Below are 12,930 nucleotides of genomic sequence, written 5' to 3'. Positions count from 1 at the left end.
ATGCTATATACACAGATGTGAATGTGAACAAAAGCATGACGAGCAATAGGATAGAATCAGTTGATAAATAAATAGAATCAGTTGAGAATGAAATAAACACGAACAGTCCTACACGACACATTGAAACGTGAATGCGAGTCGCAGCGGGCATGGCTAGGGCATTGTATGTAGCCATTAACGACACGAATATGATAACTTACATGAATAATCATAGGCAAGTCGTATATCACATTACAGTATGCGTAATATATATTCAGGCAATAATGTGGAAACCGGCGTGAATAGGTAGCAGGTGGAAAAAAAGAGCAGCGATTCGCGAATGATAACGCAGAAACAGAATGGCATCTTAGGTGCCGTACTCTATCGAGAGGCGTCAATGATAGCAACGGTAAGAATGGTCAGCTGCACCGTCGCCGAAAAAAAATGCATAGGGAGGGTACGCAATGCATAAATGATGATTCTTGGCACTTAACGCTATCAACATTTCATAATACGGTGGAAACTGCACTCTATATACAGAGGTGAATGTGAGCAGCAGCAAGAATAGTCAGCAGCATTGTAGCTCAAAAGAAAAATGGCGCCATACTGCACTACACTCTTCAGAATATATGGAGATGTGAAATGCAGACAATCAATCTAATTGAAGATGAATATAAAATAGTTTTACTTTTATTTATTTTTTTGTCGGGTGGTTGGGAGTCTGGGAGTACTGGAGGGGAGGGGCGGGGCTGAAGCGGCTCTGGGGGGGAAAGGCGTTGTGAAGAGTGACGGCTTGTTCCAGCGGCTGCTAATCATCCTCATCTGCGCCCCTCGTGTCAATGCCCACTTTCTGTCAGTGCCAATCAGCCACTTAATTGAACACAATTAGCACCCCACCCCAACACTGCATTCTTCAAAGAGCCCTCCATCCCACCCCCCTTACTCTACCTCTCATTCCTGGTGGAAGACACTTTTCACTTGTTATTAATGTGCCGCGGCCAATTAAGGCAGTGGCATGCGGGCCAAAGCCCATCATCTGCTGCCTGCCAATGTCCCACCCCCTTCCCCTCTCTCCCTTCCCCTCCCACCCCCATTCCCTCCCCGGCCACGGCGCCACCTCCACCGTGACCAAAACGCTTTAATTCAATTTATGCAATCGCTGTTATTTTTAAATAGTCATTTTGTCTGCTCAGATGAGGGGCCTGAGTGCCTGCTGGGCTGGCCGTCCTCATCTCATGTGAGGGGGGGGGGGGGGGGGGGGAGATGGGGGGAAGCAGGAGTTGACTCCTAGATAGTTGGGAGTTCTTAGATAAGGTCATTTGGGCCTCTTATTGAAGGTGGTGACGCTCGGAGAAACTGTGCCTACGTTTGATCATTTCGGGATGAGTCCCTGTCGAGAGCAAGGAACCATAATAAGTCAAAATGGATGTCTGTATGTCAATGATGCAGTATGTTCAAATAATTCTTATAATATGCCATTTCAACAATATTAAAGAAATTGGTATTATAAATATGCTTTGAATATATTCATAAATATATTCGATTGGGTGTGGGACAGTATATGAGGACGAAATAGAGGCCGTATATAAATTATACAGGACATGAATTATTTTGAAAACATTTTAACAAAAATGAATAAATACAGCACAAATTATAAACATGTGGCTGATTAATTACAAAAGACAACTATGGAAAAAAATATTTCAAAAAATCACACCACATTTTACGATAGATTTAAACATTATTTGAAATATGTTGATGAATGATTGTCCGGAACAAGTCACAAATGAACTTTTATAAATAGTCATTGTTTATTTATGGCATCCGTCAATACGTAACCTTCCGTTTTTTTGTGTCATGGCGTCAGCGTGTCATGGCTAATGCTAAAGTTGAATTTTTTTGAGTAATTCTCAAAAGCGACTATTGATCAAGCACAATTGCCCAAAAATGCGACATCTACTCTTTCCAACTCCGAAAAACGGATTGAAAAGTTGACCATTTTGAGTGTAAAGGGCCATTGTACTTGCTAATGTCCCTTTCGCTGATTGCATCCGTGCATTCAGGAATAGTTCGCTGCCCCTTGTCAAAGTCAAACACTTCCGTAACGTGACGCCCCGAGGACGAGCCCTTCCCAATATTGATCTGCAATTCAAGCATCACCCGCGCCCGATCTCCAGTTAATCGCTCGCCATCTGCGAAGGTGCTGAGATGCTACATTCTGGGGCGTTCAGATAACCGCTGCGTATTTTGCCAGCGCTCATTTTATTTCCCCCACCTCCCGTCTGGCCTCCTTTGACCTCTGCCTAACTTAAAGGTACATCTCGGGGGCATTTCATTTGGGCAGAGCGCCGCAGCTATCGGTGACAGAGGGAACTAATCCAGTCTTGCGCAGATTAAGAGTATTTGTGGAGCTGCGGCTGTGCTGGATGGAACAGAGGGGCTCTCGCTATCAGCTCTCCAGGCAGGCGAGCCCTCAGGCCAGCGCAGTCCTACAGGAGTCTTTGTACTCCCCACCCCTCAACCCCCTCCCAAAAAAAGCCTCCACTTCCTCGCACTCGTCACTTTCTCTTCGCGTCTCGAGCACCCCTGCCCTTCTTCAATAGGCTGTCACATTTCCACTCTTCCATTTCCCCCCGCCCCACACACACACCGCTGCAGGTGCGAGACCAAAAAAAAAAGCCGCAGATTTCATTGCAGGATTGTGTTTTCAAAGTGTTAAGCCATGGTTTTCTTTTCGGTATAAAATACTCTTTCTGCTATACATTGCTGCAGGTTCTAAAAAAAAAAAGCTTTCACTCTAGAATTTTTAATAGCATTAATGCCTGTTTCTCTTTCAAGACCATTTGCTATTCCCACCCTGAGCACCCGTAATCTTCTTCGTCACATTTCTCTGCTTTCTTTTCTACACACCACACACACCACACACACACACACACACACACACACGGCTACAGCTGCTCCAAAAAAAAGCTCCAGATTTTCGCTCCAGAATTGTGTTTTGAACAGCCTTTCTTTTCAAGATCATTTTCTCTTCATATCTCGATCACCACTGGTCGCCTCTTTAGGCCATACATTGGTGCAGCTGGGAGCAGAAGTTGCAGATTTCAATCCAGAATTGTCTTTTTAGCAGTGTTAATACAAGTGTTTTGTTTTTTATTTTTTAAAATGTCAATATCACTTTCTCTTTCATCCCTGCTGCACTTTTTTTTTTAGCCGTCCAATTTTCACACTTTTTTTTTAAACACACTGGTGGAGGTGTTTGGATGGGAACATAAGGATATCACTGCAGAATTATTTGCTTCACAGTTTTAACCCTTTCAGGGACAGAGGTTACTACAGTGGACAGCCTATCATCTTATCAGGTTACAGGTTATCATTATTGATGCATGAAATGGGTCATCAAAGTTTTTCAATTCAATTCAATCTCACTTTCTCCATCGGCCTCGAGTACCAGCGCCTTTGCATGTCTCCTCTCCTTCCTATTTGAAACTCGCTGCTGCAGTTGTTCAAATGGGAAGAAAGGAAAACCGATTTCACTCTGGAATTGTATTTTAAACCCTATTTCTGCAAGTTTTTCATTTCAATATCTCTTTCTGTTCGTGTCTCGAATGCCAATGCCCTCCTCGACACATTTTCTCCCTCCCTTCTTTTATAGCTTGTCGATGCTGGAAAATGCTCCAGCTTCCACTCCATAAATCTGTTTTACATTCCCAAAATGCATGTCTTTCTTTTCAGTATCACATTCTATTCACATCTCGGGCACTCCTGGCCTTCTATGTTGCCCTTTTGCATTTCCACTCTCCTTTTTATACACACACACGCCGCTGCAGGTGTTTTATTGGGAGAAAAAGCTGCAGGTTTCATTCCAGAATTCTATTGGAAATCGTGTTATTGCATGTCTTTCTTTTCAACGTCACTTTCTATTCGCGTCGCGAGCACCCCTGCCCTCCTTGTATAGGCCTTCAAATTTCCACTCTCCCCTTTTTCCACACACACCGCTGCAGGTGTCTGTATGGGTGGATACGCAGCAGATTTCACTCCGCAATTCACAAGTTTTTCATTTTAATATCACTTTCTTTTTGCGTCTCAAGGACCCATGCCCTCCTTCTGTTGCCCTTTGCCCCACTCTTACGTCTTTTTTTTTAAACACGAAATGTCCCTCCTCTTGGTTTTCACATTTCCCCATTTCTTTAAAACACACTACTGCAGGTATGAGAACATAAGTAAATAATTGCAAATTCCACTTTAAATAGCATCATTGCACGTCTTTCATTTCAAAGTCATGTTTTATTCGTGGCTCGGGCAGCTCTGTCCTCCTTCTTATATTTCCAGTCTTCCATATTTTTGACACTCACTGCTGCAAGTGCTCAATAAAAATGTCTCGAGCACAATTGCCCTCTTTCTACATACCTTTAAAACACACACTGCTGCAGATGCGAAAAAAATTCTGACATCACTCTCGAATTGTATTTGACAGGGTGTTCATGTGTGTCTTTATTTTGCGTTAATTTCCACTCGGGACAAGAATGCACACAAAGAACAACTCGTCAAACATCTGCACAGACAAAAAAAAAAAAAAAGCAACGTGACTGTTGCAAACATGAGAAGCGAGCTTTGAAAGGAGCTCTTTATGTGCCTCAAGTACGCTATTTATTTATCTGAAAGGATGCACATTGTATCAATTTACAATTCTCCGCAGGCTGCGGGGCTAACAACTTGAGAGAATTAATTACTTTTTTTGTTATTATTTTTAAAGTAATCTATCTGTAGAGAGGGGAGAGGGAGGGGGGTTAGAGGGAACAGCCCGGAGCAATGTCCTTTAAACTAAAGTCCTGGCTCGCATTATCTCCCCAAGCAGCACTCGCACCACCACCAACAACAAACGAGTGGCTGAGGAAGAGGAAGGAGATTGGGGCTGTGAATAAGTCTGACAAAAAATAAAAATAAAAAAAGGAACAATAATATCTGGTTGTCATACTTTGGTGCAACTTTCATGCTAAAAAATTGGCACATAAACATATCAAGAAGTATACCATTGCTGAGAATTTTACTGAGTGTATGCCGAAAATCATTTTTATGAGGTGATTTTTCCAACTCAGTCATTTGATCAATCTTTTTTTAAACCAATGTCTCCAATTAAAAAAATGATGAGGACATTTCACAAAAACATGTTCTCAAACTCTCAAAACATTTTGCCACAACTTCTGCCCCCCAAAAAAATTACTTTGAACTTATGTTTTTAACTTGGATATGTTTCACAAAAGCACATCAACGACAAATCTAGCAATTATTATTGACGTCATTTGAATAAGTCTTGACTTGACAAAAACAATTTGGTACAGTATTAAATATAAGCCCTTTTGATGATGGACAAATGTAAGTCTTCCATTGTCATTGACGAATTGTTTTTCGTTTTTGTGGAATTGTTTCCAATCCCGATGTTGGTTTTTATTTACATGCAGCATTTGGTGGATTAAGTGTTAATGTTGATTTGAGCTGACTTAATTTCCGCTCAGTTTTTGTAAGATCGTTGCTCCCCCTGTGATTTTTACCGAAAATGGGCTCCCAAATCATCAATGTGGAAAATATCACCACCGCAAATATTTTTGGATGGATAAAATTTGCTTTTTTAAGTCACAAAAAGAAAAAGGGGGAAAAAAGCAGAATTCTGATGCCTTTTTACTGGAAATTTTGCTCAATTCTTGTTGGAGTATACCAACTAGTATTTTTCACCGAAAGTTCCTGAGGGTGCCATGAAAAAAGTGCTTATCTTTGCTGCTTCAACAAAAAATAAATCGATTAAAGGCAAAAATTTTCTTCCTGAGAAGGACTGACGGCTCTGTCTGACCCATCCTGATCCACTAAAATAGCAAAAAAAAGAAAAAAAAGTGCAATCTTTCTGGAGATAAGCCATACATTTTCTTTTGAAGAACTTTTATGAGCGTGAATATTAATTACAGCAATTGTTGGCCATTGCGCTTCATCAGGAGAGCGATGCAATCGAGCTTCAATTAAAAGCTAAATTGGACTCTCCCTGCAGGACACTTTGTCAAAGCGTCTCCTGGACTCTTACCGCTTGTGAATCTCCCTCTTCATGATGCGAGACAGCACGCGGGCGTAATGGCCCATCACGTGGGAATGAACGCAGCAATTTGTGAGAACGCTTCAGCGTTCCGAAGGCTGTGATGAATCTAGTGAAGACTCGATTCCTCCTGTGTTAGCTCGCTGGCATATGTGTGTGTGCCGCGGCGGCCTCCGCGAGGGCCTAATTGGTTTAGCAGCTGAGGGGTCACAGGTCAGCGTAGCGTAGCCAAACTCAACATGAACCTGATGTTGAGAGGAAAGCCTGCCCGCTATGGGAGGGAAGCATGTGGTGATCATGAGTCTGGGTTTTTTTTTACTTTTTTTTTTTTTCAAACAGTGCCATACAATCATTGTCTGCTGTGCAATTTTTGAGAAATTTTCTTGTAACTTATTGTCTTTTGGATAGGATTGAGTGTTTTCAGCAAATTTTTGATAATTTGTTTTCTTAATTTTTTTTTGCTACATTTTTCGTTTGATTTTTGTATGTGTGGATACAGTATGTCTGTGTATACATTATATGTACATGTGCATGTGGAACCTCAAGTTACCAAGTTAATTGGTTCTGCGAGCCTGTTTTTAACTTCAAACATTCATGAATCAAGGTAATGTTTCCCATTGAAAAGAATGCAAATACAATGAATCCGTTCCAGCTCTCAAACTACGTTATACTTAACATTATATTTTTTTAACCAGTGAATGGTTGAAAATAAATGTAATGCAATATATAAACCAGGGAAAACACACCATAAGGTAATAAAAGACTTACAAAAGATAACTTTTTTAAGATAAGATAAGAAAACCTTTATTAGTCTCGCAATGGAGAAATTCCAGATTCCAGATTTTTGCTCATTAACTTGAACTAAGGAAGGGCAAAAGGGATAAGGACTAAAGCTTATACATTGAAAGTGTCTTCTTGTTTAATAGTGTTTTTTCTATTTAGTTTTTTTTTTTATTGCGGTTTCTTTTCTAATTCATTGTTTGATTTTGGCATACCAATCCAGGGAAACATGTCTTTTTCCATACTAAGAACGCTAGTACATCAGAAATATGCAAATGAAGGTAATTTTTCTTCGACATTGTTGTACAAATCCTGAATTTTTCATAAAAAGGGACAACGACAATTTTTTTTCAAAAAAACCCTAACTGTTTCCTGTGTGTTCCCTGTTTTTTCCTCATTTTATTTATTTATTGATATTCATTTTTCAGCAGCATTCAGCATTCACCATTGAAGTTTTTAAAAAAAATAGTACAATAATTAAAACGTGATTAAAATAAACATGATTTTTGTTTTATTTTAAATTTCTATTATTTTTTCATTACATTAAATAGTTTTTTCTTTTTTTCCATTATGCATATTTTTCTTGTATTTATTTAGTAATATATCCAAACCACAATACATTTTTTGAAAATCCAGCCTCTTTCCTTATGCCTCTTCAACAAGGTGCTTGAGGGTGGAGCACAACCGTCAGTAATCTCTCCCATTTGAACACATTCTGAGCGCTTCCTCTGGCGAATGTCACATGCTATTACAATAATCTAGAATATTGAATTGGAAGCTTTATGCAGTGGAAATAATGCGCACTCCGTCATATTGCAGGGCCGAGCCCTAACCTACAGAATCACTGGGCCTCTTCGACTCCGCGCAGGGATCTGAGGGGATCATTTACCAGTTCCAAACCCATTACTATTCATGAGACGATGGGCTCGGGGGCGAGGGATTAGAGACTCCCTCGGCGCTTGTTGTGCCGCCGGCTTCGGCTCGGGCCGCGGGTTTATTATCGCCCCCGGTCCCCGGTGTCCCTCAGCGGAACACTCTGTGCCAGCGCCAGCTCATGGAAACAGTCGCTCTTGTTCCCTCAACCCCCATCGGCCCCCGACTCGTCCTGAAGAAAAAGATGGGCCTCTTCGTCCTCCTTTTGCTTAATTCCAAGTGGAAGCGGTGCCTTTCGACAGGAATGTCCAGTGGGAAGTGATTGATCTGCCTTGCAATTGGCTGTTTACCAGTTCGGGGTATCCCCTGCCTCTTGCCCAAAGTCGTCTGGGATCGGCTCCAGCTCACCCTGGGTGAAAATGTTGTGTTGGTGTATCGGGTCCAAACATAGCAAACACGCAGTCTTCAAAGCTCAGTGTTGCCATAATTTTGAAAAATGAGTTCATATCAAATGTATAATGTATGTATGTATATTTATTTTCGGCATGCCCACAGGTGATGAGTATCCTAAGCAATGGGAGCGCGGTGCCCTCACAGCCGCAGCACGACTTCTCCATCTCGCCGCTGCACGGGAGCCTGGACGCTTCCAACCCTATTTCAGCCAGCTGCAGTCAGCGCTCGGACTCCATCAAGGGGGTGGACAGCCTGGCCTCCTCGCAGTCCTACTGCCCCCCCACCTACAGCGCCACTAGCTACAGCGTGGACCCCGTCGCCGCCGCCGCCGGCTACCAGTACAGCCAATACGGCCAGAGTAAGCACTCTCCAGCCCACATTTCCTTTCTTACATTTTGCCTCGCTGGCCGTGAAACCACTTCAAATAACCAAAATATCGAACAGGAACTTTAAATTAAAAAAGCAAATGTTAAGTAGAATGCAAAAATACCAAGTATACTATTAAAATGCAAAAGTTACAATAATAGTGCAGATAATACAAAAAATATATATATATGCAAAATTAAAAGAAATGATAAATGTGAGAGACCACCTTGACCTTTGCACCTTAGCCAGTGGAGGCCGAGACACATGCTCTTGATAAAGGACCCCCTGACTCCTTCGCCCCCCCATCATGCCTTAGTCACATCCCTCTCCACTTGGATGGGAAAGCGCAAGAGGGCCACTTCAAAGAGCGGCACGCCCTCGGGGCCGCCATGTCCTCTTGCCCACCTTTTCCTCTCGCCTCCATCGCGCACACACGCACATTAGTACAGCCCGGGGGCAGGAAAGAGTTAGCTTTATTAGATTAGCATAATTGACTGATGCTGTCGCAGCCATTCACCAAGGTAAAAACCAAGCACGCCTCCCCGAGCGCCATTGGTTTGTATTTCCTTTCCAAGCTCTCTCCCGCCTCTCCGTGCATGCACATTGCATCACGGATGCATCACGTAGCGTCAAGCGGATGCAAGCTGATGGCGGGTTAATTAAGACGCTGATTGAGCGCAGTGGCTAATGAATGGAAGGGGAGCCGCCGTCGGATGATGAAAATGATCGGCCGTGTGTGGAGTGTGGAGGGCATGAAATTGCAGATGCCAAGTGCAATGAAGACTGGCATGCACACTCGCGCGCTATAGTGAAGGCTGGTGAGGGCTGTGGGGGGAGGGGGGTTGCTGAATGACAGCACGGAGGCTCGACCAGGCTGCGCATATTCCATGCCAGCGGCCTGCCAACATTTTTTTAAAAAACAAAATATTTCTTTTCACATTAATCCCTTAGAGTGAAGAGTGCATGTCACATGACCCGGATGACTAGCATACATGTCCGATCGGTCACCTGTCAATCACAGCACTGACATCATCCGCTCTTTGGAGAGACGTAGCCGCTTTGATTGGCAAGAAATCAAGTCTGCTGTGTTCACTCGGCACAAAACCCCTATTTCTATCGACACAAACCTATGAAAATTCCAAAAGAGAGAAAACTCAAACCTTGCACACAGTTGTGTTTTGCCACAGACTTGATGTAAACTGGTCTTGAGAATAGGGTGCGTTCATATTTGTAAAAACAAAAAAAAACAGTTTAACGTACATTGTTGGATAACTTTCAGTCCCACAGACCACGCTGTGTGTGTGTGTGTGTGTCTATCCCCCCCACTGTGTGTCCATTTGACATAGTAAGTCTGTTTTCGATTTTGGTTGTTGCAAACCGCAACGGCCTGAAATGATGACGGAAGAATCACTGATGGTCTGAAATGTCCAAAAAAGGTTTTAAAAAAAGGTCAGCTGAAGAAAATTGGAATGCAATGTTACAAAAAAAGTTTTTAAATCATTTTTTAAAAATGTACAAAGTACGATAATTTACAAAAGCTGTGACACATTTAGTAAATCTAATAAAAATAAGATAATTTAAAATAAATTTACCTTTACCGTAATAAGGACAATGCATGTTTGAGACAGATTTTTTAAAAATTGCAACATTATAAAATTTTACAAAATAATTTTACGAAATAAAATCCTAAATTGCAAGACAAAATGTGCACAATTATGCAAAAAAGTAATATCAATATGACAAGAGTGTTTAAAAAATGGAAACATTTGATAGGATTGATACAAAATTTTAAATATTTTCACGGCAATATTTCAAGTCAGCTCTAGTAGTGGCTCCAAAGCTAAGATTTCAGTTGCTCCTCCATTCTGCTCCACTGTGCCCCTATCATGTATTCAAAGAAGGTGGCTTGTTGTTGTGTTTGTTACAAGCTGCCGTGGACTACCTGGCCAAGAACGTGAGTTTGTCCACCCAGAGGAGGATGAAGCTGGGTGACCACTCGGCCGTGTTGGGACTGCTGCAGGTGGAGACGGGTCAGGCTTATTGAAGCCCTCCCCTGTCCCCCCCAAGCCCGCCGAGGGCGGCACGCCACTCGACCAACACCTTGGAGCCACTTTGATGACTTTGATGATGTTGATAGTAGTTAACGATCTCATTTCAACTACTTTCTCTGCTTTTTTCATACTGTTAATATTATTGTTGCTGTATGAATGTTGTTAATATGATGTTCTTTGATTACACAAGGAGGAGGAGGATTGTTCCCCCCAACCCCCAATCTCCATTTTTTTTTCTTTTTTTGTGTGGGGGGTTAATTGACCTTCCCGCTTTCATATCCATCATGACATTCCAAAAGCACTTGGCCACTCTGTGGGAAGTCTGGCTGGAGGGACTCTGCAGGGAATTTTAAGCAGTGTTTCGGTGGCCAATAGCCACCCCCCGCCCCCCTCCAACCTCCATCCCATCCTTAGCTGCGTTCCATGTGGAAGGGGGGCTTTGTTTGGGGAAAAGCAATTGGGGACATGAATGTATTTTGTTTGGAAATATGGAAGCCAGACCACATGACACGAAATCCCATCTGCCATTGTTAAAGTAGATTAAATCACACCAATCTAAAATCAGGCACCTTCACTTGGCCCCGCAAAAGACACGCATTCCTTCCAAAACATTCCGAAAAACATCTCGAAAGCATTCCAACACTTTCCACTTTGGAAAGAGTCCACGAGAGAAACGCGTCATCATTTTTTACGACAACGAAGTCAACAAAAATAGTCGTCATTAAGGAGAATTCATTTGGACTATTGTCAGGGTAGAACTCTGAAGATATGGTTTTGTAAAAGTCAAGCTGTGATCACCGAAGTTACATTTTACAATAAGTAAGGTGGAATAGTCAGAGAAAAGTTCAAGGCTCGTTTTGTGAGAATAAAGTTCTTCCGAAATAAAGTATAGCTGCAGGAGAAAATGAATCAAGTGTTAGATTTCAAAGAAAGATCAAATTGAACAAGAATTAATGTACATAAAAATATAACATAACAAATCATTTGCTAGGATTAAAAACAAAAGAGGTATTCAAATTCATGAGAAAAATGCTACAATTTGGGAACGTAGCGAATTTATCCCGACAATTTTGGGAGGTAAAAATTTGAAATAATTCTCCATAAATTATTATTATAGTTTGTTTCTATTAAAATATGTTAATTGTAAATCTGAATTGATGCAGTTAAATTGTTACCAGAAAAAGATTTCAATTTACAAGAGTTAACATCTAAGGAAAAAAATACTTACATTTAGGACAATAGTCATAATTTTATGAAAATGAATTTTATACATTATAAAAAAATTTGAGGGCAAAAAAAAGTTGTAATTCCAAGGAAACGTTTCCGTAAACATTGCAATTATATTTCCTTGAAGTCTTCCAAATTTTTGGACTCGTGAAATTTGGAATTCTTGTGTTCTTCATTGTGTTTTTCTTCTAAGATTGCATCCTTCCGGTTCCATTACATTACGCTAATTTTAAAAAAAAACTTGACAAGTTAAGAATTCTACAAGAATGTTTTTTAAATTGGAATATGACAAGAAAAAAACTGACATTTCTGTTGTAATTTTACCAAAAAAAAGCAAAGTTGCAATTTCACACAACTAAAATTGTAACATGAGGAAAGAAAGTTTAAATATTACATGAAAAGGATGTCATCTTCTTACACAACTTGATGAAAATAAAACTATGAAAAAATGGGAATATCATATTATTGTGACCAATTTGTCCCTTTTATAGGTAAATCTTCATACGTCCGATGTACAAAAGAATATGAGAAAAAAAAGCCTTCATCCGTCATCATCTAGGACCAACTGTTTTTCCTCATGTGTCATTTAATTGCTTTTTTGAGGGGTTGGGGTGTTAAACTTTTCAAATGTGTACAGTCTCTTTGTTTCTCAAGACTATGTTTTATACTAAAACAAAACGTTACCTTTCACCTTAACTGTCTGTTGGCTGTCTGTTAATTTTCTTGATCTTGGTATTTAATTGCATTTGAATCCCGCTTTGGCAAGAAGAATGTGTCAACACTTGGAATTAATTCCCCTGGAGATGCGGTCCAAATGAAAGGACCAAAAACTGCTTATATGGACCCCGACGGGAGCACTTGGCGGAGCTTTTTACTTGCTGGCCAGATAGGACTGGACCATTTTTCATGTTTACGCGCCCTCTGCTCAACAACAACAACGCAACAAAAACAAAATCTGAGTGGCGTGGATTCGTACTCACCGAATCACCTGCTTCTGCTGTGAACTTGTGAATACATAAAAAAAAGACAAGAAAAAAATGAATTAGAGTCGTCTTTAGTGTATCAAACTCATTTCTAACTCTCAATAAACATTTGGATATTTAAAGCGTCTTATTCCTC

The 12,930-nt window shown here is 40.9% G+C and overlaps 2 protein-coding genes across 5 annotated transcripts in view; both read left to right on the top strand.

The window, feature by feature from the left end:
• The window catches only part of pax7a (paired box 7a), a 61,181-nt gene extending 48,328 nt beyond the window's left edge, over nucleotides 1–12,853 (top strand). For all 4 annotated transcript variants that reach the window (XM_052075700.1, XM_052075699.1, XM_052075698.1 and 1 more), the window contains 2 exons: nucleotides 8,270–8,525; nucleotides 10,462–12,853. In XM_052075700.1, coding sequence (XP_051931660.1) covers nucleotides 8,270–8,525; nucleotides 10,462–10,577 — 372 coding nt within the window. In that variant the 3' untranslated portion in view covers nucleotides 10,578–12,853. The remainder of the gene's footprint in view (nucleotides 1–8,269; nucleotides 8,526–10,461) is intronic.
• Nucleotides 1–12,930, top strand: part of prxl2b (peroxiredoxin like 2B) — a 260,615-nt gene that overhangs the window by 104,124 nt on the left and 143,561 nt on the right. The gene's annotated exons all lie outside the window — the stretch shown is intronic.

The sequence above is a fragment of the Hippocampus zosterae genome, chromosome 9 (assembly GCF_025434085.1).
Source record: "Hippocampus zosterae strain Florida chromosome 9, ASM2543408v3, whole genome shotgun sequence".
In the NCBI taxonomy this organism is placed as follows: Eukaryota; Metazoa; Chordata; class Actinopteri; order Syngnathiformes; family Syngnathidae; genus Hippocampus; species Hippocampus zosterae.
The sequence above is the reverse complement of the archived record's forward strand: the minus strand, read 5'-3'. Positions and strand labels throughout refer to the sequence as shown.